The sequence below is a fragment of the Lonchura striata genome, chromosome 17 (assembly GCF_046129695.1).
Source record: "Lonchura striata isolate bLonStr1 chromosome 17, bLonStr1.mat, whole genome shotgun sequence".
Classification (NCBI taxonomy): domain Eukaryota; kingdom Metazoa; phylum Chordata; class Aves; order Passeriformes; family Estrildidae; genus Lonchura; species Lonchura striata.
In genome coordinates this window covers 8,257,469-8,284,789 of record NC_134619.1, presented here as the reverse complement: position 1 = coordinate 8,284,789, position 27,321 = coordinate 8,257,469, and the positions used below count along the sequence as shown (strand labels likewise).

The following is a 27,321-nucleotide window of genomic DNA, read 5'->3' as shown; positions in this document are numbered from 1 at the left end:
CAGCCGGCGCTCCAGAGGCGGCGGCAGCGGCGAGGCGGGGCTGTCCGGGGCTGGCGGGGCTGGCCGGGGCTGGCGGGGCTGTCCGGGGCTGTCCGGAGCTGGCGGGGCTGGCCGGGGCTGGCGGGGCTGCCCGGGTCGGGCGGGGAGCGTGCAGCGCTGCGGGGCAGCCCGGGCGCCGCTGGGGTGGGAGAGGAGCTGGGGCCGCTCTCCGGTCGCAGCGCCTCGCAGGGAGGCAGGGGCACGTCCAGCCCAGTCTGTGCAGGAGCAGCAGCACGGTGGGGCCAAGGTCCCTCGGCACAGCCGCCCTCCTGCCCGGCCGGGGCTGCGGCTGGGGCGGGGCTGGCCCGGCCGGGGCGGGCGGCGGCAGCGCCGGGCTCCGGTGCTCGGTCCGCGGTTCACTGTATATATTTATATATAAACAAGGACAGCAGTGCTGTGGTGTTGCAATGAGGAACAGCTGCTCTGGTGCTGGATGCTCCCGGAAGATCTGGTGCTGCAGTTCGAATGGAGAGATCAGGGGCACGGCCAAAGCCAGGAGAAGGTTCTGCGCACCGGCTGCCATCCGGCCTTCCCTCCTCCCCTCCGGGGCGCGGTGCAAAGGGGTGGCGGGGCTCTCGGTGTGCAGACAAACCTCTCTCGCGCCGTCTTTCAGGAGTAGATGGTGATGACCTCCCGGCCCCCACCACGCACCAGGAGCACTCTGTCCAGATGCTCCGTCAGCACCTCCAGGAACTCCATGTCTGTACAGTTGTCAAGGAGGACAAACTTCACACTTGGGGAACATGGGGACAACCCTGTGCCATCCCAGCCCAGCCCCAGCTGAGCCTGCAGCATGAACACCTCCACACCAGAGCCAGGAGCTGCTGGGGTCAGTCCCAAGCCAGGGGGCCAGAGAAGCCCACCCATGCTGGTGCTGTGCGATGGGGATGGTGACTGAGCCAGCAGATAGCTGAGCCCCACAGACCTCTACCCAGGCCCCTGTCATGTGCCACTGCACTCATGGGTGTGGGCGCAATGTCATGTGGTCCCACCACCCATCACGCGCTGGAGGGACAGGCTGGTGCCAATGACAGCTGCTGGACCCAGCCAGGAGCAGGAGGTATGGGGGGGTCCAAGCTCAGGAACGGACCTGTGCCACTTGGCACTCACCTAAAAGACCACCAGTTTTGGGGAAGACATGGCCCCTGGTCCCCCTGGCATAGAGGGGTTTTGATGACTGGCCCCACAGGAAGGATACAGTTCTCATCCCCTTTCCGGTTACGGGGAGGCCCTGGCATGTTCAGCAGGACCAGCTTGGCATCCTGGGACTTCTTCACAATCACCTCATTGAGCCTCACAGCCGTGTGCATCCTCCGCACGTTGGACTGGTTCCTGTGGGCGACAGCACGTGTGAGCACGGGACAGGCACGGTCAGCTCCAGCCCACGCCAGGCCCCAGGGGCCACAGGGCACACTGGCCTCCTGCCCTCGGGCACTGCAGGCTGGGCTGCAGCACAAACTCGGGGTGCAGCAAGCTTTGCCAGGCACTGCGCTGGTGACTCTGAGCCTGCAGCAGTAGCCATGAGCTGCAGGGCCACGCACAGAGCCCATGGGCAGTGACAACCACGGCTGCCCGAGGCCAGGCCACGGGGAAGTGAGCAGGAGCAGACAGCACAAGTGGGTGCCTGAGCCCAGGCTTGCAGGGAGCTGCTGGCAGCATAGCAGGGCAGACGAGGAGCGTGTGGTGCGGGCAGTGCACGGTGCACGGGGCTGGCAGCCAGAGCCGCCGCGCGCCACGCGGGTGAAGTGTCTGGCACAGCAGCTGCCACGGCTCACCGAGCCACCCTCCTGCACAGGGGCAACCCCAATGGCTCCCATCATGCTGTCCCATGAGCACAACCCAGCTCCCTCCATCCCAGCCCCGGCACCCAACCAAACCCAGACTTACAGGTTCTCCCACTCCCTGCCAGGAGCATGATGGGGTCGGAGAGAAGAGAGAGAGAGAGGGAGAGAGAGAGAGAGAGGAAGAGAAATGTGGTGAACACTAGGTGGGCACCCCCACTCCCCACATCGCACCCAGCCTGGGCACCCCATCCCTTGCCAGCACAGTTCTACACAAGGATCCCTCCCCACTTGCCCCCAGCCCCTCTGCAAGGGTGCACTCAGAGCACCCAGGGTGCCTGACCACTCCTCAGGGCAAGGATCAAGTTCGTGCAGCTGGGGCCCTGCCTGCACCCGCCTGGCTGGGGCAGGCAGGGACAGCCAGGATCATAGGGCATGGTGGGACAGGGTGGCAGCATGGGGGGCCGTACGGCTTCATGCTGAAGAAGTCTTTGATGCCCTCAGGGCTGACAGGGCTCTTGCTCTTGTTCTTCTCAGCAACGGACTTCTCCTTGGTCCAGGTGAGATGCACCTTCTCAGGGGCTGCCTCCACCTCATCACCAGGAGACTGAGAGCTGCTGGAGAAGGTGGTGGCGTTCTTGTCATGAATTAGTTGGACCTGCAGAGGAAAGAGGTGAATGATGGGCAGGGCCTGGGTGTAGCTACCTGCCTGACAGTGTCTTGGTACAACCCCTCACCTCCTCCTCTGGCTTCTCCTCGCCGTCGGCAGCCTGCTCCTCAGGGACGTTCAGGCGCAGGCGTGTGTTGGCCGGGTTCTTGCGCCGGATGGAGCCACGGGACTCATCCGTGATGCTCTGGATCTGTGTGGGAGAGGTCAGCCAAAGGAGTTGGGCACAAGAGGGCTTGGCTGGGCAGAGCCTAGTCTGAAGCCCAGTTCTCCATCAGGATGAGCACACAGAGCTGCAGGGCAGCTAGGTTCACATCAGAGCCACCACAGGGGTCAGAGCCCACCCAGCCTGTCCTGCAGCCTCACCTCCCGCTCCCGCTCATTCTTGGTGAGGTGCATTTGTTTGAGGATCTGGGAACGCTGCTCCATCACCAGCGTCTTCTCATAGGTGTAGGCAGAGATGTCGCTCTCGTGCTGTGGGGGGAACAGGAGAAATTTGGAGCAGGGTAAGCTGTACCGACTGCTCCCATCTCGGCCCAGCATGTCCCCCCATGGTGCTGTGTGCCCCACGTCAGGCTCTGTCTGGCTCTCCCATGCACAGCACCCCTGACTGCAGCACATGCCCTGTCCCAGCACTCACCATCTCCACCACCTCCACCTCTGCGGTGATGCGCAGGTGGTACAGGAACGTGGTCAGGTCCTTCTTCATCTGGATGCTGTTGTCATCCATCTGTGCCACCGTGAAGATGCGCATCTTGCACTTACGCCACACCTGCGAGGGACGGGGGAGGCTTGGGCACGGCTCGACGGGGACGGCCCCAGCCCCGGCCCCAGCCCCGTGCCACAGGGCCCAGCACCGCGGCTCCAGCCTACCTTGTGCTGCCGCAGGAGGAAGGGCAGCAGCATCAGCATCCCCCCATCGTGGACAATCCACCAGACGTCGATGTGGCCCTCCGAGAACCGCTCCTGGTTGCCCGGAAACATGGCAACATTCTTGGCCACCAGCAAGGCCAGATGCCCAGCTGTGGTCTCTCGCACCAACTCTGGGAGGGGAAGGGCCACGTCAGCCAGGGCAGCTTGCAGCCCCCCAAGCCCGGCAGTGTCCACCCTCCACGGTGCCTACCAATGAAGTTCCTCCAGGTCTGGTGGTCCTCCTTCTGGCGCCAGCTGCGGGGCCAGCCCACCAGCACTGTGTTGTGCTGCAGCCCGCCCAGCCCGCTGGACTGGATGAGGTGGGACATGCCATCCCGCAGGTTAGAGGAGATCACCACCTGACAAAAGCCCTTCACCTTCTCCGCTTCCATCAGGCGCCGGATGGACTGCAGGGGAGAAGGAAGTCAGAGATCCCAGGGCCTCGGGGATGGGCATGGATCACAGGCACAGCAGCTGCCAGGCCCAGCAGTGGCCCAACCCAGGCCAAATGAGGTACAGGGTGCAGGATGTGGGGTACAGGTCCTCGCAAGGTGCCTGGGTGTCTGTGCCCCATGGCATGCCAGTGGCTCTGGGCCAGGGGGTGATACCCAGCAGTGCACAGAGCTGGCACACAGCTCTGCACCGTGCAGAGTGGAGGGTGTCCTTGTGCCAGGGCTCTGACAGGTGGCAGAGCAGCAATTAGAGTTATTTACTCAGAGAAATTATAACATGTCTGCATGGGAGAGAAACTGTTTGCTTCCGAGGGCTTAATCTCATTAATGTGCCGCCCCGCGGGTGCAGGGGGTGGGGAGTGCTCTCACTCTGGCAGGGAAAGGCTCATCTCCCACCTTGCCTGGCACCAGGGCCACAGAGACTGTGGCAAGGGTTGAGGCTGAGGAGTCTGCTCAGCCCAGCAGCACGGCAGCCCCTGGCTGGGCACTGTGCTGTGCTGTGACGTGCCATGCTGTGCCAAGCCCTGCAGCAGCTGGCCAAGACTGGGACCAGTGCTTGGCTGGTGCCAGCATCTCTGGGGTCTTGGAGGGGAAGAGGAGTCCAGAAGTCCCTGTGGTATGGTGAGCATCAGTGAAGCATGGAGTCCTCAGGCTCTGCCTGATGCCACTCAAAAGTCCTCCAGACCATCCCAGGGCCACCAGCCCTGGCCATGGGGCAGAAACAGCCCTGGGGACGTGGGGACCAGGAGCACCTACTCCTGGCACAGCCTGCCCCAGTGCAGGCAGCTCTCACCTCCTCTGCTCTCTGTGCCTGAGGATGGTTGTCCAGGAAGGTCCCTTCTAACACAGAGGCCACGATAGTGAGGCCCTTCCCAGCCTTGAGCTGCGACGTGAAGGACAGGAGCTGCGGGTGCACCACATTCTGCTCCTGATCCCCACGGACCAGGACCAGCAGCTGCGGCCTGGAAGGAGGGTCCTGCAGTCAGTGCCCGAGCCCAGCTTATCCCTGCCCCAGAACCCTCAGATCCCCATCTCCCTGCCCAGCCTCACCTCCAGTTTTTGGTGTGCGGGGGCCCTTCCTCCAACCGCAGCAGGGCATAGCGGGCTGCACTCAGGGACAGGCCCCGGATCCCATCGCCCCACTCCTTCTCCGCCCTGCAGGAACCAGCAGCACATAAGGGATGCCCATGGTTCTGGCCACAGAGCACCACGCTGGCACCCTGGGACAAGCTGAGAGGCCATGCAGCCATGGGGGCTGGCCAGCACCTGCGGCGCCGTGGCCTCCCTTACCCGCGGTACTCAATGTATTTGTAGATGAGGCCAGCGATCAGCATGGCCACCAGTGCGTAGTACCAGGAGCAGATGAACATCAGCGCCAGGCAGAGGCTCATGCCCAAGAAGGACAGGGTCCTGCAGAGGGCACAAAGCTGTCAGCATGCCCTGGGGCCCCCACACCGGGGTGTCCTGGGGTGTCCCTGTGCTGCCCCATCCAGCCCGGCTCACCAGTGGTAGTAGCGGAAGCGGGGCCGCCAGTTGGGCGTCCGCAGCAGCGTTTGCACCGCACACGCCAGGTTGACAAACATGTAGCACATGAGGAAGAACCTGCAGGAGAGAGCAGGGGGCTGAGTGGGTGCACTGTGTGGGACTGAATTCTCCAAACCTCCTGTCCCTGGGGAGGCCAATGTGGGAGCAGGCCCTGCTGATGGACAGAGAAGCAATGCCGTGGACAAACCAAGCCTCAATGCTGGCCAAGATGTGACCCCGGAGTTCCTGCAGGGTCTCCTCTTCCCAGGCAGGGGCCAGGGCAGCAGGTGTGCTCCTCCCTCCCCCCGAGGAGCAGAGACCCACACACGCCACCCGCTGCTTGTGAAGGTGCGGGTCGACAGCACGCTGCCTACATGGAGAGGATGGGAGCCACCTCGTCCAGGGAGGCGATCAGGATCCCGATCTCGCAGATGCAGGCTGTGAGCAGCAGGGCCCATGTCGGCTCCCCGTTGGCTTTGCCATGGCCAAAGACCTGGAAGCAGGGGGAGAGTGGCACATCAGGCTCTGCGCTGCCCTGTAGCCCTGGGCAAGGGTACCCAGCGCAGCCTGATGAGACTGGACCCTCCCATATACCCAGCTCCTGGCAGGAGCAGGGAACGCTGGGTGCCATGAGCTGGCACACGTCCCATTGGAATCTGCCAGGGCAGCAGTCCCAGGGTGGCTCCTGCTGACAGTACAGTCCCGTTCCCAGCAAATCCCGTGGCTCTCCCCACAGCCCCTCTGCCCCCAGCTCACAGCCTGGCCACAGCCAGCAAAGCCGGGCAGCCTGCACTAGGGACGGACACACAGCCAGGGGACAGTGGCCCCTGCTGCGGCTGCGGGTCCCGGGGAGGGGGCCGGGGGATCGTGTCCGGGCGCATTAGAGGGTGCGGGCGGCGCGACAGAGAGCTCGGGCTGGGGCTGGCAAGGAGAAGGAGGGAGGATAAAATTAGCCCGCTCTTCCCTGGGGGGAGCTGTCGGGTTGGATTTGGAGAGATGAGGTTGTGGGAACGCGTCTTCAGAGAGCAGATAAAATATGAAGCGGCACGGCAGCGGGGGGGAGGGAATTCTGACCTTTCCCGACACTCTCCTCCTACCGATACCGCAGCTGGAGCCACCACGGCCGCCCACCGCCGTGCCGGTGCCGGCGGGATGAGGGCAGGGAAGCGGGGCTGCTCCGGCAGGACGGGGCAGGGAGAGGCAGGGTGGGGTCCCACCCACTCGTGCTGGTGGGGTCTGCAGCCAGAGTGGGCGCTCAGGGTGGGGAAGCACCGGACTCGGGGGTCACCTACCCTGAGGAAGGGTACGATCCCATCCCTGGAGATGGCCTGCAGGAGGCGGGGGGCTCCGGTGAGACTCTGCAACCCAGCCCCACAGGTGGAGAAGAACGAGCCAATGACAATGACCCACGGGGACGGCCACGCCAGGGTGCCAACCACCAGGTTCCCGTTGACAGCCTCACCAAACCTGCGGGACATCAGCATCACCTGTGGTTCTGTCCCATGACTGAACAGCAGCACAGCGGCACAACCCAGCCCCTCACAACAGCACCACTCTGGGGGGATGTGACATAACTGGGATGTTGACTCAAGGGGGGAGCAATGGAGCAGGCTCAGAGGTTGCCAGGGGTCTGTCCTCATCCCTGTACCCGTTTTCATGGCAAAGGACAAAGGCAGGTATGGGACAGGACTCCTTGTCCCTGTGCCAGAGAGAGCAATGACGATGCATGCAGTTGGAACCTGTTTGTGTTGGTGCTGGCGACCCAGAAGTGTCACCTGCCACGTGCGGTGAGCAGGGCTGCCCCAGATAGGCAGGAGCACCGGCAGCCCTGCCTGTTGACAAACAAGTGTCTGCCTGCGGCCCCGGAGCGGGAAGAATGCAGCAAACGTGGATAGCTGGGGTGCACACAAGCCCCCAGTGCCTGTTACAAGCTCCAGCCCCCCTGCCCAGTGACACCCACGAGCTCCCCAATGCTCCCATGTCTGCCCAGTGCATCCTGGTTGTAGCCTTCCCCACATCTCTGCCTGCCCCTGGGACTGCCCCTGCCCCACCCTGTTCTGGGGGGCTGACTGACTCTCCCCATGGCCTTGGGACACTCACTTGTCACGCAGGACGACCCCCTCGATGCATGCTCCAAAGAGGACAACAGAGCTGATATCTGCCAGGTAGTCAAGGATAGCCAGGAGGATGCAGAGTCCCGCCTGCCCAGCCAGTGGGTGCTGGGACCCTGTCCCAGTGAAGCACCAGAGCTGATCTGCCCTGCAGAGCCCACCCACTCTCAGCCCCATAGCCCAGGCTCAGGAAAGCCCTGAAGGATACAGACGGCAGAAGTGGTGGCAATGGCCAGGATGGTGCCCGTGGGGATGGACTTCTGGGCATCCCGCAGGTCTCCAGAGCGGTTGGACCCAGCCATGATGCCTGGGGAAAAAGGGGGTGGTGTCAGGGGGAGCAGAGCTACAGTCCATACCTGTCTCAGACACCCTCCTGCCAGGCACCGTGTGAGCCCTGGGCACAGCAGGGCACGGCTCGGTGTGTGCCAGGATGGGAAGCAGCCATGATGGGCAGCGGAGAAGGCGCTGCTGCTGCTTGGGGTACCCAGCCTGCTCTTCTCATCCCCCCCCCAGCACTTCCCCCCCTACCCCAAACCGCAGTCTGAGGCCACTCAAGGATTAGGCTCAAAAGCTCTCAAGTGCCTTGTCTCATTAGCCCTTAATTAGCTCAGGCAGGGACGGTGGCTGCCGCAGGGGCAGGGACAGGGTCCAGCCCCGACGTGGCTCTGGGAGGGCAGGAGGTCACGCAGGGACACGGCTGCACGGGCGGGCTCGGCACAGCCCGAGGGATGAGCCGTGCTCCGGCCGCCGCAGCAGCCGGGGCGGGACCCCACGGCCCGCGGCACCGGGGGACAGAATCCCGCAGAAACCGGGAAACCGGCACCTGCTGGTGGATGCGCAGCGGCAGGGAGGGCAGCGGAGGCCGAGCGGCTGCCGGGGACCCCGCAGCGCCGGACCCTCCCGCGCTCGCCACGCCCGGGGCGACCCGGGGGCTCCCGCCGGGCTGGTCCCCGGCGGAGCTGCAGGGGAGCCCCGGAGGCTGCGCCCCGCTCGGCTCCGCAGCGGGACTGGGGCGGGGGGGGCTCCTCTGCCCCCGGAGCGCTAAAAATACCGAGGCGGCGGGACGTCAGCGCACCGGGCGGCACCGTCAGATCTGGAGCGCGGGCGGCTGCGTGGGAGGCGATGGCGGCCGGCCGCCCCCGCGACGCCGCTGTCACCGCCGCACCCGCGTGGGGGTGGCACGCGTGGGGCCCCGCCGAGCACGCCCGGCGGAACGTGCCCGGTGTGCCCGCCGTGCCCGCCGCACCGAGCGGGGCCGGCGGCACTCCCACCTGTGACAGAGGGGAAGTAGATGCCCACGAGCAGGGTGAAGTAGGATGTCATGTCGCTGAAGACGTAGGGCTGGTCCATGTCCACTGGGGTGTCGGGGGAGCTCACTGAGGGCAGCCCCCGCTTCTCCACGATCACGCCCTTGGTCAGGTATGAGCTCCAGAGGTTCTCTGTGAGGAGGGAGGAGCCCGGCGGTGACGCCGGCATGAGATGCCCACAAGGCCCCATACCCAGCGCAGCATCCCCCCCGCACAGGGATGGAGCCGGGGGTCTCTGGTTCTCCCACCCCTTCCCCAGCCTCACTGAGCAGCCGGCTCAGGCAGCAGATGGGGACACGGGCATCCAGAGGGTGAGGATGGCAGCACAGGTGGGCAACCAGAGCAGGCTCATACTGCTGCTGGCAGCGTCCCCACAAGATACTGGAGCAGCTGACATGGGATTGCAGTAGCAAATAATTAAGAGGGTAATATAATTAATGCTGATCAACACAGGTTTAAGGGAAGTGGATCGTGTCAAAGTAACTTGATAATGTTTTTGATGGGATTATGAGTGCGGGGCTGATGTAACAGGCTTAGCGTCCCTCCGTGTGCTGCTTTGGCCGCAGATTGCAGAGAGAAACTGGAGCAGTGGAGAGCAGCCAGCACCGGGCAGGGCAGGCAGAGGCGACTGCCCTTGGCATGTCACTGCTGGGGGGCTGCAGAGAGGAGCAGCCAGCAGCCCCCAGCACTGAGCCCCCTTCATGGCTGCTCACAGGTGACAGATGGGGCTGGCAACCCATATTGGCCTCTCCTGTCTCATCCTCACCCCTCACCTAGGGCACAGCAAGCCCCAGTCATCTCTGCCAGGGTCAAACTGTACCACCTGTCTTAAGATGCTGCTGGGTGGGTCACCCTTGTCACCAGACACCCCAGAGTGGGTCCTGGCTCTGTCCCAATTCCCCCAGTGCAGGAGCGTTTGCTGCCTGTTGCCCTGAGAGACCAGCTGGGTGAGTGGGGGTCTGCACCCCCTCCCCGACAGCAGCAGCATCACCAACAGGAGCAGGTTCCACCCAGCAGCCAGGAACTCCTTATCTCACCCAGAACACCTCAGAGTGCAACATCATCGGGAGGCTCACAAACACCCTGTGACTGCACTCCACTAATCACGGTCACAGCTGCAGCCCTGAGCACCACGTGCTTGGCTAAGTCTGACCTCCCATGCCTGTGTCCACGCAGACACCACGGCAGGATGGCTGGGGCAGCCCCGCAGCCATCAGGAAGGACTGATATTGCTCTTGGCTCTGCTACTTTCCTGAGTTTCAACAACCACTCCAGCATGGGGGTCTGCAGACACCCTCTGAATGTGGCACAGAGGATCAGCCTCTGCCACCCACTGCTGAGCATGAGCACCTAGCAGATATACCAGCATCTCCAGAAAAACAGGTCACAAGTGGCTCCTCCCAGCAAATTCACCCATCTTTCTGTGGTCCTGGCCACTCTCCCAGCAGGGCTGTAGCCACAGTAGCTAAATGGCCCCAAGGGGTGATCACTTCTCTCAAAACCTCAAATCAATACCAGCCTTTCCAAAGGCCAAGAGGAAGCAGAGGATTTATTCCTCCCCAGCCCTTGGGCATCATTCTGAGCCACCCCACTGGCTGACACAGACTGCGTGCAGGTGGCTGCAGCACCCTGCTCTGTCACCCAGTGCAGGAGTCTGTCCTACTGCCTGGCACAGCATTAGCAGAGCTCACTGTGCCTCAGAGCAGCCCCCAGCAGGGATCTCCCACATGTTTTCTCACCTGGACCCAGCCCTGTTTGCCCCCACAATACCTGACATGGCTAAGGAGCCATGCTTAGGAGGCCTCCCACAGCACACCTCCACCAGCCCTGTTGGCAGAGCTGCCCAGCAGGCACAGCCACTGCCCCACCACAGCTCCCATGCACTTCCTTCTCCATGCTTCCATTCCCATGCCTTCATGCCCACGCCCATGCTCCCATGCCTCGGCTGGCATGTGCTCACCTTGGATGAGGCCGCTGGCAGCGCCGGGGATGCCCTCGATCTCAGTGACGTTGTTCATGCTGAAGTACTCATCGCAGGTCGCATTGAGGAAGCGGGAGGTGCAGAAAAGCTCCCAGAGCTTGGAGCCAACTGTCTCGTTCCCCTCCACCACCATCTTGGTGCAGAGGTCGAAGCCGTGGCGTGAGAGGGTCCTGTTGCCCAGGAGGCAGATCCTGGGGGGACACGGGCACTCAGCACTCAGCATTTGCATGCCCCAGCCCTGCTGCATCCCTGCAGGACCCCGTACTCACGGGAAGCTTGGTGGGTCAAAGGCCGATTTGATGACACCAGCATAGATGGCAAGGATGGAGAGGATGACACAGCCCAGGAAGACCAGGGCAAATTTGTTGACATACTTGACACCCACGAAGACCACAGTGGCCATGCAGGTCAGCACGCAGGTGCCATACACACGCATGTTGTTGAGCATCGCGGCCGCCTCCCCGCTGGCATCCTCTGCCTTGAAGATGGCCATGGCTGGGAAGATGTAGGCCTGGGAAAGAGTCATGGCATCACCACCTGGCTAACAGCCTGCAGAGGGGCCCCAGGGGAAGGGTCCTTCAGGCCCCCTGCCCTGCCAAGAGCTGAGCCCATGGCACTGCACAAGGCAAGCACCAGGTACTTACCAGCAGGATTTCGATGGTGCCCAGGATGTACATGGCACCGGCAAAGGTGGTGCCCAGGTAGAAGCAGAGCCCCACGGCCCCACCAAACTCAGGTCCCAGGGAGCGTGAGATCATGTAGTAGGAGCCACCCGCTGTCAGAGAGAGCAAAAGTTGGTCCCAGCCAGACCCCAGTGACACCCTCAGCCCTGCCAGGTATCCCAGAGGGCAGGCTGGAGCCGGGATAGCCATGGGCCCTGCTCCAGCACTGAGCAAGATGCAGAGCAGCAGGAGTGACCACACTGGCAGTCATTCCCCAGCAGCCCAGCAGCCAGGTGCAATGACCAATGGCACAGGTGTTCCCTGGACACCAGACAGGAGCTGGAGCCCCAGGGACCTGGGCCATACCCTGCTCCATCCTCCCAGAGGAGCCCTTAGAGCTGGGCCGCCAGGATCGATGGTCCCGCTGCGGCAGCAGGATGATAAATAGCTTTAATTACACCCCGCGTTGAGCTGTCAGTGCTGCGCCCAGCCTGGCGCAGCTCACGGCTCCCCGGGGCTCTGCAGGGCTGGCATGTTCTGGGGGAGGCAGCCAGGGCACCCACCGGCCAGACCCCACGGTGCCTCCTGCGGGGCAGAGCCCACGCACAGCAGCGAGCCCGTGTCCGGCGGTGGGAGAGCCCATCCCATCGCCCAGCCCGCGGCACTCGGCACGCCCTGCTCCCATCCTCCTGCCGGGCGCCTCCCGGCTCCCCGCGGCCTCGCCAGTCTGGCGGAGGGAGGAGCCGCGGCTGGCGGCTCTCGCTGCCATCTGCACCTCGCGGCTTTGGGGACGGGTGGCGGCTCCAGCTCCGCGCTCCCCCGGGCCGTGGGGATCCCGCGCGGGCTGGTGGCAGAAGGCCGGGGAGCGGCTGGCGGCCCCGGGGATGCTCTCTGGGAAAAGCCCCTGCAGCCACCCCACCCGGCAGGGAGCAGCTGCCCGCACACGCGGCACACGCACGGACGTGGGCTTGGCTCTACCTGGCACCACACCGTTGGTGGCGATCGCACTCATGGAAATGGCCGTCAGCATGGTCTGCGGGAAGAAACACGGCGTGTTCAGGAGCTGGGCAGAGGGACAGGGCAGTGGAAGGGAGAGCTGGGGCCATGCTAGGACATGGGGCTTCCCGGGGTCACGCTGAGATGTGCCACAGGGCAGGGATGCCCAGGGAGGATGAATGGATAGGTGCATGTGTGGATGGACAGGCAGGGCTGTCAGCTGGCAGCACAGCTGAGAGAGCTGAGCCCTTGGAGGGGTTGGCAGCGTGGGGTGGCTCAGGCTGCCCAGGACACTGGACAAGGCCAGCCCTCCCAGCCTCTGCCCTGGGGTGACTGTCCTGGCACGGTGGCTTTCTGCATGGTACCAGAGCAGGGGACCCCCGGCACATCCCCCTATGGTAGCTGTGATCTGGGTCACCATTTAAGCACCATTCCACTGCTGATTCCTTTGGGAAGCTGAAGGCTTCTCCTTGCTCTAAGTGGGGCAGGAGCTAGGGCAGGGGCAGAAGCTGGGGCAGGGCATGGTGGGCTGGCAGCTAGTGCACCTCTCCATAGTGCAGCCAGCCAGACTGGTGACCCCAGGCCATGGGCAAGGCCAGTGAAGGCTTATACAGCTCCTAAACTCACGCAGGAGCAGCAGAGGAAGACCATGCAGAATGACTCCATGATGCCAGCGATCCCCACCACCCAGGTGAGACGCAGGAAGAGGATGACTCCAAAGATGTTCTGAAGGCAGGGCAGGTAGACACCCATGAAGGTGCCCATCCGTGGGGCCTGTTGAGGGAACAGCAGTTATCAGAGCACAGGGGCCTGGCTGGAGAGGAGCAAGAGGTCCCAGTCCTCCCACAAAGCAGCCAGGAACTCAGGGTACAACTGCCCCGGCTGAGGCTGAGGGGTCCCCTGTTCCCATGGCAGTCTATGGCCTGGCACTACACAGGCAAGGGCTGGAGAGGAAGGGAAGGTTACCTCCTCCCTAAGTCCTCACCTGCACTGGCTTCTTCTTGCCTCCATCATTGTTCTCAGCCTCCTCATGCTCCCGGCTGCCCTGTGGCAGGTTGGTGTAATTGGCCAGTCCACTCAGCAAGGACGAGACCATAGGGCTTGTGTCCATCTCCTCCTGTGGAGAGCAGATCCCGAGCTGTGAGGACAGCTCTTTGGGACCCCAGCCAACCCCAGGAGACCTCACCAGATGCTACCCCACTGCCAGCCCCTCCAGGAATGGCTTTGGCAGTGTGGCAACCCTGGCCTGGGGCTCTGGCACGTCCCAGTGCCTGGGGTGCAGGCTGGGTGCTGTGGGACAGCTGCTTAGCTCAGCTCCCTCCCCTTGCCCCACTGCCTGCATGCCCTACCTCGAAGAGGGCCATGTTCTTGCCATCGTACTCCTTGCCCTTCTCCAGGTCCGTGCTGTTAATGAAGGGGCTGCTCTCCTTGGGATTGCCATCGCCTGCAGAGACACCACGGAGTCAGTCAGGCAGCCCCTGCCCCACCCACACCTGCAGAACATCCACCCCACAGGGTCACCGCTGTGAGGGCTCACGGCTGCCCGTGGCTCCTGCAGGAGAGCTGCCAGGGCTCGTGCCCAGACCCAGCACAGGCCATGCCAGGCCAGCATCCCACCCCCAGCACCACCTCCCCACCACACACGGGCAGGGGCTGCCATCCCCGGGAGCCACACGCTGCCCTGCCCGGCCGTGCTGACACGTGGAGCCGCCGGAGCGCATCCACGCAGTGAGGCAAGCAGAGTGGAGCCGGAGGGAGCCCTCGGGCGCCATGCACGGCAGCCATAACTCACAGGTGCCTGCGGGTGAGCGCTCTGGGACTGCCCTCAGCCCTGCGTCTGCAGGGCAGGATCTGGACAGCTGCTCAGCATCAGCACGCAGGGAATGGTCCCGGCACAGTGCCTGGAAGTGGGGCGACTGGCCAGGTGTCTGGTTCTCCTCCCAGACATGCACCACAGCAGTGGGGGCCACAGGGCAAGAGATGGTATCATTGAGAGCAGATAGTGCCCGGGGCAGTGGAGCCACCCACAGCACTACGAGGCCCGTGGATCTACCAGGACAGGGGCCACAGCTACTCACTGCATTAATGACCTAGTGCAGAAGAAACCTGGAGTTGGCTTAATAGCGATGAAAACAGCTGAGCTGCAGAGCAGCAGAAATAAATCAAGATGGAAATGGAGCAGCAGTGAGGATGGTGCTGCCGGAGCAGCATGGCTCCAAGAGAAGGGCCAGAGCAGAGAGGGACCAGGGCATGGGGGCCAGGAGCCAAAGGACACAACCCTGGGCAGAGCAGCTGAGGAGGCACCCACAGCACAGGGAAACCTGGGCAGTTAGGCTAGTCCCCAGCCCCAGTGGGGAGAGAGAGGTCCCCTGCCACACACCCATCCCACCACCACAGCCCTGCAGCCAGAGCAGTCACACTGCCACTGGCCACCGCACTGCTGGGCAGGTTGCCCACATGGGCAGGGTCAAAGATCAGCTCCACACCTTGGGACCAGAGAGAGAACTGCTGCCTCCAACATCCATCAGCATGAAGCCCATGAGGGCCCCAGGGCAGAGGGATGGTGGCCTAGCAGTGTAGTCACCCACTCATGGAGGCAGCCACAAGATAAACCCTGCAACCATTTGGAGCATCCTGGTCCTTTGAGGACTGCCATTCTCCTGTCAGTTGACTCATATTTGGGATCCTGGAAGCCCGCGTGCAGCAGTGATTCACCATCTGCAATTCCCTGGCAGACAGGGTGCTCCTGGCTGACCAGGAGGTGAAGCCTCAGATGCTACAGGTGACACAGACCTGTGGGCTGGTCCCAAACTCCCACCATCCCTGGGCTCCTCCAGCATGGGGCAGTGGGGCAGCAGTGTCCCTAAGGGCACAGCCAAACACTGAGGCACAGCTCACAGGCTCCTCTTGTGCAGGAGTGGTCGTGGCAGTGGCACTGGGACACCCTGGCCCACAGGCTTCTCTCCAGAGTCCCCTCAGACACACCCAGCAGCTTAGGTTGCACCATGGCATGTGCCTGCCCTGTATCTCCCACAACAGGTCTCATCACGAACCTCATGCGCTCCTCGCTCTGTGTTTGGTCTAAAGCCCACTGAACCCTGGTGTCATTAGGTAACAGCAATGGTGTGAGCTGGCAACCACCCACTCACCACGGCTCTTGCCCACCTGCACCAGCTCTGGGGACCACACTGATGTGAAACATCCACCACGCTGACAGGACACCCCCCCAGGCTGATGCTGTGACCATCCCCAGTGTGGTGACACAAGGGTGCAGGAGCAGGGGTGGCTGGAGCTCACCTCCCCCTTGGGGCTGGGTGGCACCGGGGGACACGCGCGGCTTGGCAGCGAGACGTGCTCGAAACGTGGCAAGGCTCTGGGACCCCTCCGGGAGAACGGAGCCCGCGGGGGCCTCGCCTCACCGCCTGGTACCCAACCGACGACATCACCGTGCAGGTTTCCATGGCAACGGCGAGCCACGGCCGCCTCGGCTCCCGCTCTTATGTAACGGCGCTGGAGCCGGACGCTGGCCCCGCGTGGCACCCGCGCTCCGGCCCACCGGCGCCCCACCGACGGCGCGGCCGGACCCCCGGCCCCAGCCCACCCCGACCCCGCGGGACTGCCCTGCTCGGCTCCACACGACAGGCGCCAGCAGCACCCCGGGGTGCCCAAGCTCCAAGCCACGGCACCACAACAGCACCCACGGCTCGCAGTCCCTCCTCCCCCGCCTCTGGCCAGCGCTCTCTCCTCACGCCGGGGCCACGGCCCGTGCTGGCATCGCCCAGGCTGCTGGGGCTGGCCCGTGGCGCAGGAGCCCCTCGCCCCTCGCCCGGCGATGCTGCTGCGAGGAGCAGCACTGGGAGAGGCCCCGGGCTGCTGAGCATGAGGATGCAGCACGGCTCGGGGAGACTCTCGGTCTCCCACGTCGCTGCAGCCCCACAGACTGGAAGGAGTTAAGCACCAGGGCGCAGGGTCCCAGGTGACAAAGCGCTCCCGCTTCTGCTCCTGCTCCTGACGGAGACCATTTTGCCGCAGCGGGGCTGGTGCAGCCTCTCCCCGGCAGCCGCCTCAGAGCCGTGGTCTGAAGTCAGGGGCAGCCAGGGCAGGCAGGAGCAATGCCCCCGGCCCTCACCTGCCACTGCCACGGCCAGCCCTGCCCGGCGGCACAAACGGGGCGCTGCCTCCCGGCCCTGGGGACACGTGGGACAGCCAGTCCCAGCAACGCCCACAGGGCTGCCCCTGCCCTGCTCCGCCAGTGCAGCCAGGACACAGCAGAGCAGGGCCGGAGCGCTGCACCGGGCTAGCAGCCCCAAGGCAGCAGCCGAGCCAGGAAAGACAGTATGAGCTGAGCAGAGCAGAGCAGAGCCGAGCCGAGACGAGCCGTGCCAGGCTTCGATCCCGGCGCTCAGCCGCCCCCCTCCCAAGGGATCACTCAACACGAATCGGCCTTTTAATTTGCTGCGGCGGCTGGAAGGGCTGGCAGCGGGATCGCTGGCAGGAACCCGCAGCCCCGCCGTGGGCACCGCGCAGCCCCACTCTCAGCAGGGCTTCCACCAACCTGTCTGCCCGGGGCAGCCCAGAGCAAAGGCGGCAGCGCCGAAGGACCGTCACAGCACCCCCGGAGCCCCCCAAGGCAGCGCTCAGACAGCAGCACCAACCACAATTTGATCTTCTAATGGCTTTTTACTTAGCCCTAAATTGGGTTGGGAAGCGTCATGTTCCTTATTCCAAATCCTCGCTAATCGCTTTACACGGCGCAGGGCACTGAGAACTGGCTGGGGTAGCCCCAGCAGCCACCCCCCCCCACCACGGGCTAATTAAGCAGAGCTGCTGCCAAGGCTGCTACCCGACCACGGCCGGCCCGTCCCCTCCGCAGCATCCAGAGCACAGGGAGCCCCAGCCAGGGACATCGGGCACGAGGGCTGCGGCACTGCCGGGAGGTGCAGTGGGTGAGGGGGCCCGTGGCAGGAAGCCCCGACCTCAGAGCCCTCTGCGCCTCCATCTGTGCTCCTGCACAGGGCTGCTGACAGCTCCGGAATCCCCCGTGCCACCCCCACGCCAATCCCCTCAGCCCCAGGGGCAGCAGCAGTGCGATGGCTGCTCATGGCACTAGGGATGCCCTGGCACTCCCCTGGAGGTACACAGGACACCTTGACTTTTGCCACAGGACACCTGGACTCCCGGGGCTCTGCCTGCAGCAAGGGGCACCCCAGGGTGACCCCAGCAGGCCAGCGAGCACATGGACGAGCACGTGGCCCTGGCTGATGTCCCCAGCTGCTGCCGTTTTGCAGGAGCTGCTGGCCAGGGAGGCCACGCTGCTGTTCTGTCACCTCCGGCTATCAAGGGGACTTGGCTGTACACACACTGCCTGGCCCTGGGCTGTTGGCCGGGGGTGTCTAAGGCAGATGGGGATGGCCAAGGTATTCTTATAGCAGTGGCATCTCTGTGCCCACCCAGCTTCCTTCTACCCTGCACAGGAGTGTCTGAGAGCTGCTCTGGGGAGGGCGACCCTTGGAGAGGCCACACAGCCCTTGCAGCCCCACTGAGGCAGAGACCACTGATGATCAGAGCAGTGCTGGCTCGTGCTGGCAGTGTCACAGCAGAGCCAGCACCAGCTGCAGCATGTCAGGGGAGCAGGGGTGAGGGTCAGGGGTGGGATGGTGGAGTAGGATGCTTCCCCCATCCCAGGGCTGCATTTTCCCCCTCCAGCCAGCAAGCACACCCACTGGCCTTTTGGGCTGGATTCCTTCACAGCCTGACCCAAATTGGACCAACTGCTACTTCAGACCTATCCTCTTCCTTCCTAAACCCAGGATTATCCTCCCTTTGATCAGCCGGCCCTGCAGCGCAGGATTTCCAGCACAGGCGTTTTGGCCGGCTGCATTTAAACAGCTTCCCTGATTCTCTGACAGTGCAAGCCCTGCCTCAGAAATGGCCGTGGACACAAGTTCCATCAAAGCTCCTGGTCCTGGATCTGGGCTCTCCAGGCTCCCCCGTGTCCCCGGGCTGGGTGTCAGCACGGCACCCTGCAGTGGGGCTGCGGCTGACATCCCAACACCCCAACCAGAGCAGTGCAAGGTGCCAGCCTGGCCACTGCAGGCAGCAGCCCTGCCTGCTCCCTGCTCCCACCATCTACCCAGAGGGTCTGCACTGGTCCAGCCCTTGTTGGGTTGCTGGGGCTGGAGCCCTTCAGTCACTGTCATGCAGCTCGCACATGCTGTCCAGAGCACGACCTGAGCAGGGATGCTGCTGACCTTTCTGACAAATAAGGCCTAAGTGGCACCCAGGGCTTTAGTGGTTGTGCTGGGCTTGGCAAGTTGCTGGAAAGCCAGCACTGGAGCAGCCAGGACATGTGGAGGGGGCCCACTGGCAGCTTTGCTACCCAACGAGTTTTCCATGGTCCCTGCAGACAGACCTCACAATGGGAGTTCCGCTGACCCTTGGCATGGGGGGACAACCCACCCTCCTGCTGCAACCACTCTTGTCACAGGTGTGGGGAGCTCTGCTGAGTCCTTTCCTACAGACAATCCCTGCTCCCCCAAGTCCCCCAGGCCCCTGCTTCCTCCAGCCCTTCACCTGCTGTCCCACAGGGCACCATCTCGCCAGGCTCCGCTCCAGGGACAGTCTGCCTGGTCCATCTGTAGTGGCACTGTGTCCAGCCCTCCTGCCAGACCCCAGCATGGCTGCACAGCCTGCTGCCACGCCGCTGGCACTGCCGTGATGGAAATCAGTGAGTGGGAGAGATCCTGGTGCTGCAGAGGGCAAGGGGAGGGCAAGCGCCCAGGGAAGGGCACGGCTGGGGGCCAGTGCGACAACCTCAGCCCGGCAAGGTGCCCCCAAAAGTCTCCTGCCAGTCCTGACCTTGAGCAGAGCCGCAAATAAACATGCAAATAAACAGACCAGGGTCGGCAGAACAGAGGAATACTTAGAGCTTGTCTGTGGCTGTGCCCAGGGCCCCACTGTGGGCAGCCAGGACCCCCACAATCACTGCCATAGCCAGCCGTGTGCTCCCGGCTGGGGCTTTGGCAGACCCCACGAGGGGACCTGGAGAGGAGACTTGGCGGTGTCTGGGCGGGTCAGAGGGGCAGTGCAAGTCCTCCTGTGCACACACTGCATCCCCCTGGCTGCAGCCCACCCCTGTGCCCGGCAGGAACACCCGCAAGCACGGGGCCTGTGCTGCCCGGCTGCCTGGTGCTGGACGCGGCTCCGTGAGGAACGGGGACCCTCACACAGCTCGGTAGTGCCGGGTGCCGGGAGGGGCTGAGGCCAAAGCGCCAGCAGTGGCGGGGCTGCTGCGGGGCCGAGCGGCCCCGAGCCGGGGAGGACAGCGGCCCTGCGCCAGGGCTGCAGCGGGACGGGGCACGGCGCGGACTGGACCGGACCGGACCGGCTCGACAGGGCTCACTTTGGATCAGCTGGGCTCGCTTCGCCTCGGCTGGGCTCGGCCCCGGGACGAACGGCTCCTGCGGCCCCGGAGCAGGGCCCGGGCGGCCACTTCAGCACCGCGGACAGCGGCGGCCCCTGCGGCGGGGGACGGGGGAGGGCAGGGAGTGGGGGGCGGGAGCGGAGAAGGGAGCGGGGGGCGGCTGCCCGGGATGGGGAGGCGGCTGCCGGAGATGGGGGGCGGCAGAGGAGAGGAATGGGGGGGGAGGGCAGCGGGGGTGAGAGAGGCGATATAGAGAGATGGGGGGGCGGCAGCCGGAGATGGGGGGCGGCAGCGGGGAGGGCTGGGGGGGGGCTGCAGCGGAGATGCGGGAGGCAGGGGTGGGGGGCCGGCAGTTGGATGCGGGGACCTTTGCGGGGATCCCGGGCGGGCGGCAGTGGGACTGGTGCGGCGACTGGCAAGGGCTGTCCGGGAAGCGGCGGGGCCAGCCCCGCAGGGTCGCTCGGAGCACAGCAAGCAGCCCCCGCCCCGGAGAAGCCTCCTCGGTGAGCCCCGCACGGCTCGGCCGCACCGCCGCTTCCCGGGGCTGCCGCAGCGGCGGGAGTGCGGCCGGGGCTGCGCGGAGGCGCCGGGAGCGGGAGCATCCCCGCACCGCCCGCCGCAGCCCCGCGGGGCCGCCGGCCGAGAGCCGCCGTCGCGGCCGGTGTCGCTGCCTCCCGCTCGCCCCGCGGCACGGCACCCTCCGCCCCCGCTGCCCCCGGCTCCGCGCCGCTTCTGCCCCGCGCCCGGCGGGGGCGGCCGCCCCGGGCCGTCCCGCTCGTCGGTGCCGATGCCGGTGCCTCACCTTGGCTGGCGCCGCCGTCGCCGTCCTCGCAGTCGGTCAGGTTGTTCAGCATGGCGCCGGTGCCGCGGCCGCTCGCTGCCGCCGGAGCTGGAGCTCTCGCTCCGCAGCAGCCGCGTCCCCGCGCCGCCCCCCGCGCCGGTGGGAGGGGGCTGCAGTGCGGAGGCGCCCGGGCTCACGGCTCACGGCTGCTGCCGGCGGAGCCCAGCCCGGCCGCCCGCTTCATCACGTATGCGGGAGGCATTGCCCCCGCCGCGGCGGGGAGGGGGGGGCTCGGCGGCGCGGGGGGGCACAAAGAGCAGCGAGCAGAGCGGGGCCGCCTCCCGGCTGCGCCAGGCGTGGGGGGGAACTAGGGCAGCGCTGCGGGCCCGCCTGGAGCGGGCGGGACGAGACGGGACGGCCCCGCAACCGCACCGACCCTGCACCCGCCCCGGCCCCGAACCCCGCCTCCAGCCCCCGCACCCCGCACCGGCCCCGCATCCGCCGCCAGCGCCCGCACCCCGCACCGGAGCCCGCACCAGAGCCCGACGCAGCCTCGGGACCTGGAACACACTCGGGGTGCACAGAGGGGCAGAACCTCTGCCTGCGGGACGGACACCTCAGAGGCAGCTGAGGCCCGGGATGAAGGCAGCCCCTGCCTGCGAGGCCCTTGCCCCACGACGGGTGGTTCCCAGGTGGGGGCGGCTCCCGGGTGGGCAGCACCACGTCATGCAGGGGAGCCCTCTGCGGGCATCGGGGCCTTGGCCGTGGATGGAGACTCCTGCCCCAGTAGTAGGACGACCCAGGGCACCCGGGGAGGGGGGAACGTCCAGACCACCCCACAGTGGGGCTGGGGAGACAGCAGAGGTGACTGACCCTGCTCTGCCCAGCTGACCTGTAGCACAGGGAACGCTGCCTGCACAGGGGATCAAGCTTGATGTCACCTCCCCTGGTGACCAGAGGGCCAAGATCACACCCATAACAACCTTCTCAGACCTGGTGAAGGGATGCAATGGGGCCAAATCCCCAGGCCCTGTGCCATCTACGGGGCCACAGCTCTTGCAGCTGTCACCCACAGGGCCAGGGCACAGGCCACTCTTGAGCTGGGGTTGTAGAGGGACCCTGCAGGGCTGCCTGAAGCCCCCTGTTTTCTCATGCACTTAATCCAGGAGGATCCCCCAACCGGAGCTGGCTGCAGCTCCCGGCATCTCCTCCAGCACAGTCTGAGATCATGACAGCCCGCTGGCCTCCGTTACTTCTTGACGGCTGTAATTAATTGTTTACTTTCTCCTGGTGCGGAGCCAGCTGCTCCGCAGCGCGGATGCTCCCCAGCCTGACCTCGCGGCCGGGAGAGAGGCTCAGACCCCTCACCCCAGCCTGGCAGGCAGCACTGATCCCTGCCCCATGGCTGCAGCCCGGGACCTAGCATCCCTGGGGAGCTGCAGCAGCACAGCCCCAGCTCCATGGCAGGTGGCACAGGAGGGCTGCAGGGAAGATGGGCAGTTCAGGGTGGGCAACTCAGCATGGCCACCCCCTACCCAGGACGCTGTGTGGCAGTCATCACACGGGGCTGCCCCGGTCCAGCTGCAGCAGCACCAACCCCTCACTCCTGCATCCCTCAGCCCTGAGCAGCAGCCAGTGCTGGAGCAAGGGGCTGGCCCACTCCCAAGGGCTGGGACTGGAAGGAAGGGGTTTCAGAAAGGATGTAGTGGGCAAAACCACCGTCCCATGATGGCCTGGGAAGTCAGAGGGCACCCCCAATGCCCCCTAAGGAGCCTGTGGCTGGCCAGGAGGGCAGCAGGCCAGGGTCCAGCCAGCCATGGTGAGTGCCAAGCACCAGAGGGTGGTTTTTTGCAGGAGGCCACAGCGCGTGGGCTCGGCACAAGAGGGATTTTCCTACTAAAACAGATGCGGGGGAGGGAGCACGTGAAAGACCATTAATCCCCTAATCCCTGGATTATGGCTCCATTTCAGGGGTTGGGATTTGACGGCAGCACAGGGGGCTACGCTATCAAGACTGCATTGGCTTATCCTGTGCACCGGGTCCCATCAGCATGTGGGGACAAACTGAGAGTGTCTCTGAGGCAGAGGAGACTGAGGGAGCTTGATCCCCCAGCAGAGCACTGGCCTTAAACCCGGCCAAAATGCCCATGACTGGTGTATCTGGTGTGTCGAAAGGAGAGAGGTCTGGCACAGTTTGGGCATCATCCATGCCCTTGCATTGCCTGCAGTCATGCTGCAGGCAGCATAAGGGCGTGGGGAAAGAGGAAGACCGACACTTTTCCCTGGCCATGGAGTGGGGGCTCAACTGCAAGTGGCCCCTGAGTCTGAGTAGCAGGCAGGATGCTGGCACCAGGCCAGGCAGAGCATCAGTGCCCCACTTAACTGCAAGAGCCTGCCCAGGAATGACGACGGAGAGTGGCCAAGCCAAGAAGTATCCCTGCAAAATGTCCTGTACCCCTGCAGAGACTCCTGAGAATGTCCCAGAGCCCTCTGCACAGAGCCTGGGTGGGGGGAATGGTTCTCACAGATGTTCCCAGGGCCAGAATCCTGGCCGCTGGCCACACAGCCCTTGCCTGTCCTATTACCAGCAGCGGTCAAACCTCCCAGGAGCGAGACGCGTGCTGGAGTCACTGGGAAACCTCCTGAGGGCAGGGAGCGGGCAGCCTGGCAGTGTGCCACCCGGGCAGTGAGGGCGGCTGTGCTGAGGAGATGCTGGTCAGCACATTGCACTGCTGTGATCCCTGGGCACTGTCAACAGCCTGCCCATCGACATCCTGCCAAGATGGGACACCCCACACTGAGGGCTTGAGGCATGAGGACAAGCAGCTCCCAGGAAAAAGAAGAGCTGGGGCAGGAGAGACCGCAAGACGATGGAGGTGCAGCAGGACAGAAGTGCAGTGATGCCAGCCAAATGTCGTAGCAGGGGTTTTGCATCACAGTGTGCCCTCACCACGCTGTCCTGACAGCCCCATGAGCCCAGGGGCAACACATCCCGCAGCGCCTTGGCAGGATGCAGTGCTCTTGTTCATCTCCATCCAGACAGGTCAAGGCCCTGCCACCAGCATGGGGCAAAAGCAGAACCCAGAGCTGACACGGGCACCAGCTGGGACTTGACACCATGGAGGGAGGTACAGCATCCCGTGGGGCTGGGTGGGGAGCCATGGGAGCCACTGCAGCTGCCTGAGGCTGAGAGCAGAAGGGCAGCAGTGGGGCAGGGCTGGCAGAGCCATGGGGCAGGGCTGTGAGCTCCTGCGTCACGCGAGCCCAGCACAGTGTGCAGCTGGCGCAGCATCCCCAGCTGCCCTTGCCCAGATGTCTTGCCAGCAGCAGGGCCATGGCAGTGGGCAGCTGGGCAGCCTGGCACAGGGATTAGCAGCAGAGGCAGCCTCCTCCCACCAGGCCCTGCTCCTGGAGACGCAGCTGAGGAGCCCCCAGGCAGCCCTGTGCCAGTTGCAGTACCCTGGGGATTCCAGGCAGCCACTGCTGAGCCAGGGCCAGAGGGCCCAGTGATGGCCGAGGAACAGCTTCATGGCCACTTGCCAGCCGCTGCCAGAAGGGTTTGGGTGCAGGATCAGCTGATGAGGCACTGAAGTGTCCTGTGTCCCACATGGCAGCCCTCCCTCAGCCACACAGCCCGTGCAAGGACCTCCACTCTTGGCACCCCACTGAAGCACCTGTGGTGTGTTCAGTGGCATGGAGACTCTTTGGGAAAGCTACTGCAGGCAGCAGATGGGGCTTTGGCTGCTCCAGCCCCCTGGCAGCATCCCACCCCCCCACATCACGGGCCTCTAGCTGCTGCACACCCTTGGCTCATCTAATGATACCCCAAGGGCACCCAGTCTTCACAAACCTGACCTGAGTGTCTGCGAGGGGGCTGGAGGAGATGGGAGGGCTGGGGGAGCCTCCTCAGCACCCCCTGTCCCTCACATGTACCCTCTGTGCTCGGTGCCCCAGGTGGGGGTCCTGCCCCTCCCTTGTGCCCCAGCTCTTCTCGGCAGGGGCCCTGCAGGGGGATGCAGCCAGGGCTGCTGGGGTCCCTATTCTACCCAAGCCCCCTCAGGCCTCCCCTCCCACCCGGGGCCAGCCTCACACGACTGCCCCACAGAACCCTGTCCATGACTTATGGCCCACAGCCCCGTGACCCCAGGGGGGCGAGAGAGCTGCTGAACCCCCTCAGCACCGAGAGCCACGGCAAGGGTGACACCGGGACCGGTTTCCATGGCAACGAGAGGCTCCTTAACTGGTTGGTTCCCATGGCTACTGACGCCGAGCCCGAGCGCCCGGGACACGGAGGGGCTGCGCGGTGGGGATGGATGTTCCGGTGCCCTCTCGGGCCAGGGCGGCTGCCCCACGGGCAGCGCACCGGGCACGGGGGCAGCCGCCCCACGCGCAGCCCCCGGGAGAGTGCCAGCCCCAGGGTGGGTCCCAGGTGGAGCACATGGATCCGCGGTCCCGCGGGGCCCGGCCCGCGCCGCGCTGGCGGTGGGACCGGGTCCCCGCGGGACAGCGGCACCGGCGAGCCCCGGGGCGGGGCCGGGAGGGGCACACCCCCACCGGAGCCCTCCCGGCCCGTTACCGCCCCCTGGCGGCGCCGCGCAGCCCTGTCCGCCCCCGCCCGCACGGACCCGCACGGACCCGCACGGACCCGCACGGACCTCGCCAAGACCCCGCGCAGCCCTGTCCGCCTCCGCCCCCGTCCGCACGGATCCCACTACCCGGACCAAGCCCTGCATCAGGCCGTTCTCCTGCAGTGACCCGCGCCCGGCCCCGAGGCCCCCGCGGCGGCGCCCTGTCCGTACCCTGCCCCGCCCGGCACCGGCCGGTCCTTTGCCGCCGCCGCCGCCGCCGGGGGCTGAGGTCCCTCCTCAGCGCCACCCGCCTGGGGCCGCTCCCGGGCAGTGCCTTCCCAAAGGGCGGCCCCGGGAGCCACAAGGCGCCCTCAGCACGGCGCCAGCTCACGGACGAGCAGGGACCGTCCAGCTGGCCCGGGGGTTCCCGCACCGCACCGGCACCACGGCCGGCTGCAGCCTTCGCTCCCGCACTGCTCCGAGGTCCCCGGGATCTCCGTCACTCTGTCCCCCACGCATGACACTGACACGGGGCCAGGCAACACCGAGCCCAGGGCCGAGCCCAACGACTCCCGGGACCACTCCTGTCCAGAGCTCCTGCCTGCCATCCGCAGCCCTGCCAGTCCTGGAACCACCAGCCCCATGCACCCCCTCCCATTCATCCCCCCGGGAGGCAGCATCCATGGTCCCAGTGCTGTGGAGAAATGTGGGATGTGAGGAATCCCTGAATGCTGCCAAGCTCTAAGTAGCCACCCTGCCACTGGCGTGACCATCCCACAAGACAGGGCACCTCCAGCAGGACCAGCCACTGGCTGTCCTCTGGGAGGGAACAAGGTCACAACTCAGCTAAAGGACGTGTCCCTTGCTCCCACCACGGCCACTCAGCATGCCCACCCCAGCTCCCTGCAGCTCCCCACCAGCAAAAAGGCTGCCAAACCTAAGAGCTGTTCCTGGAGGGCCCCAGAATTCAGCCACAGCCTGGCTCATCATGATCCGCTCCACTCCAACACAGCCCACAGGCCAGGCCCAGCTGGCCCAGCTGCCATAAAGTGACAAGTGGCCCTGCATCCCCTTGCCACTGGATGCAGCCCTACATCACCCACGCCAGTGTGATCCTAGACAGGGCCCCAAAGGCCAGAGCCCACTGACAGAGGCACAGCCCAGCCTGGTGTCGTGGTGTCTGTCCGGCTGCTCGCGCCTCCCACCCGCGCCCTTCGCCGAGGGTGCAAGGTCACAGCTCCGGCAGCACAGCTCCGGTGCTGCCGTCGGCCGGTTTTCTGGGATCGATACAGCTCCGGTGACAGCAAAGCCCCACCGCCACGTCCCCTGGGCACCGCGGGGCGATGGCTGCCGCCTCCAGTGCCTGTGCCTATAGCAGCCCAGTGGGCACTGCTGCATCTGAGGGCTGGCTACAGCTTACCCTCTCCCGGCTGGGCAGCAGCCACCCTCCACCATAGCTCCCTAGGGAGCAGTATGTGACCTCGCACCCGCAGCCGACCCACAGCTGTAACCCCGCTCCATCCCGCCGCCGCTCCGGCAGCAGCAGGGCCTCACTCCAACAGCCCCCGGTATGGGGACGGAACAGGGGAGCTCCCTGAAGAGCGGAGGCCGCGGGGAAGAGTCTGAGACGAGGAGTGCTGCCTGGGCGGGCGGCTGAGCCCCACTCCCTGCTCTGCACCTCCCATCTCCCGGATCTCGCAGCTCCGTGCCATCCCTACTCCGGGGGTCTGCACTGCCTCCGAGGGGCCAGCTCCGACCGCAGCTCCGCACCCCCCGATGGCCCGGCCCTCCTCGCGGACCCTCCCCGCGGACCCTGTCCTGCCCCGCGGATCCTCGTCGCGCACCGTGTCCCGCCTCCGGAGCCTCCCCGGGCCCCCCCTTGCCCCCGGCGCTCACCCCCGCCGCCGGTGACGGTGAACCGCCCGCTCATGGCCCCGTCGTCGCCACAAGTGGCTCCGGCCCCGGCGGTCGCTGAGCGCGGCCCCGCCGGGCGCTGACCGGGGTCCTAGTGCCCGCGGCACCGCCCGCCGCGCCGCCCCCGCGGCCGCAGGGCTGCCTCCAGCCCGGGCGGATCGGCTCGGCCGCGCTCCGGTCGCCTCGGTTCGGCCCCCTTCGGC

The 27,321-nt window shown here is 65.4% G+C and overlaps 1 protein-coding gene across 2 annotated transcripts; it reads right to left on the bottom strand.

Moving 5' to 3' along the window:
- Positions 1-389: 389 nt before the first annotated feature.
- Positions 390-27,215, bottom strand: SLC12A5 (solute carrier family 12 member 5). Of its 2 annotated transcripts, XM_021540879.3 has the most exons (27): positions 20,658-20,858; positions 13,782-13,876; positions 13,418-13,549; positions 13,060-13,206; positions 12,415-12,469; positions 11,419-11,549; positions 11,044-11,285; positions 10,754-10,965; positions 8,758-8,925; positions 7,695-7,793; positions 7,476-7,533; positions 6,668-6,842; positions 5,750-5,868; positions 5,355-5,453; positions 5,142-5,261; positions 4,902-5,006; positions 4,645-4,813; positions 3,611-3,806; positions 3,361-3,530; positions 3,128-3,259; positions 2,854-2,961; positions 2,558-2,680; positions 2,291-2,478; positions 1,927-1,941; positions 1,238-1,371; positions 632-740; positions 390-493 (listed from the first exon to the last, which is right to left on the bottom strand). In XM_021540879.3, exons 1-26 carry the CDS (start codon positions 20,707-20,709, stop codon positions 649-651), a joined length of 3,336 nt encoding a protein of 1,111 aa, XP_021396554.1. In that variant the 5' UTR covers positions 20,710-20,858; the 3' UTR covers positions 390-493; positions 632-648. The 2 variants fall into 2 exon arrangements, with proteins under 2 accessions (XP_021396554.1, XP_021396555.1); XM_021540880.2 differs by lacking the exon at positions 20,658-20,858 and adding an exon at positions 27,101-27,215 and having other exon boundaries at positions 390-740.
- Positions 27,216-27,321: the final 106 nt, after the last annotated feature.

Coding starts and splice junctions, on each gene's coding strand:
- SLC12A5 (XM_021540879.3), bottom strand. CDS start 20,709: ATGCTGAACAACCTGACCGACTGCGAGGACGGCGACGGCGGCGCCAGC. Junction 7,794..8,757: donor CTACTTCCCCTCTGTCACAG/GTGGGAGTGCCG, acceptor CTTTTTCCCCAG/GCATCATGGCTGGGTCCAAC. Junction 2,681..2,853: donor AGAATGAGCGGGAGCGGGAG/GTGAGGCTGCAG, acceptor TCTCCCACACAG/ATCCAGAGCATCACGGATGA.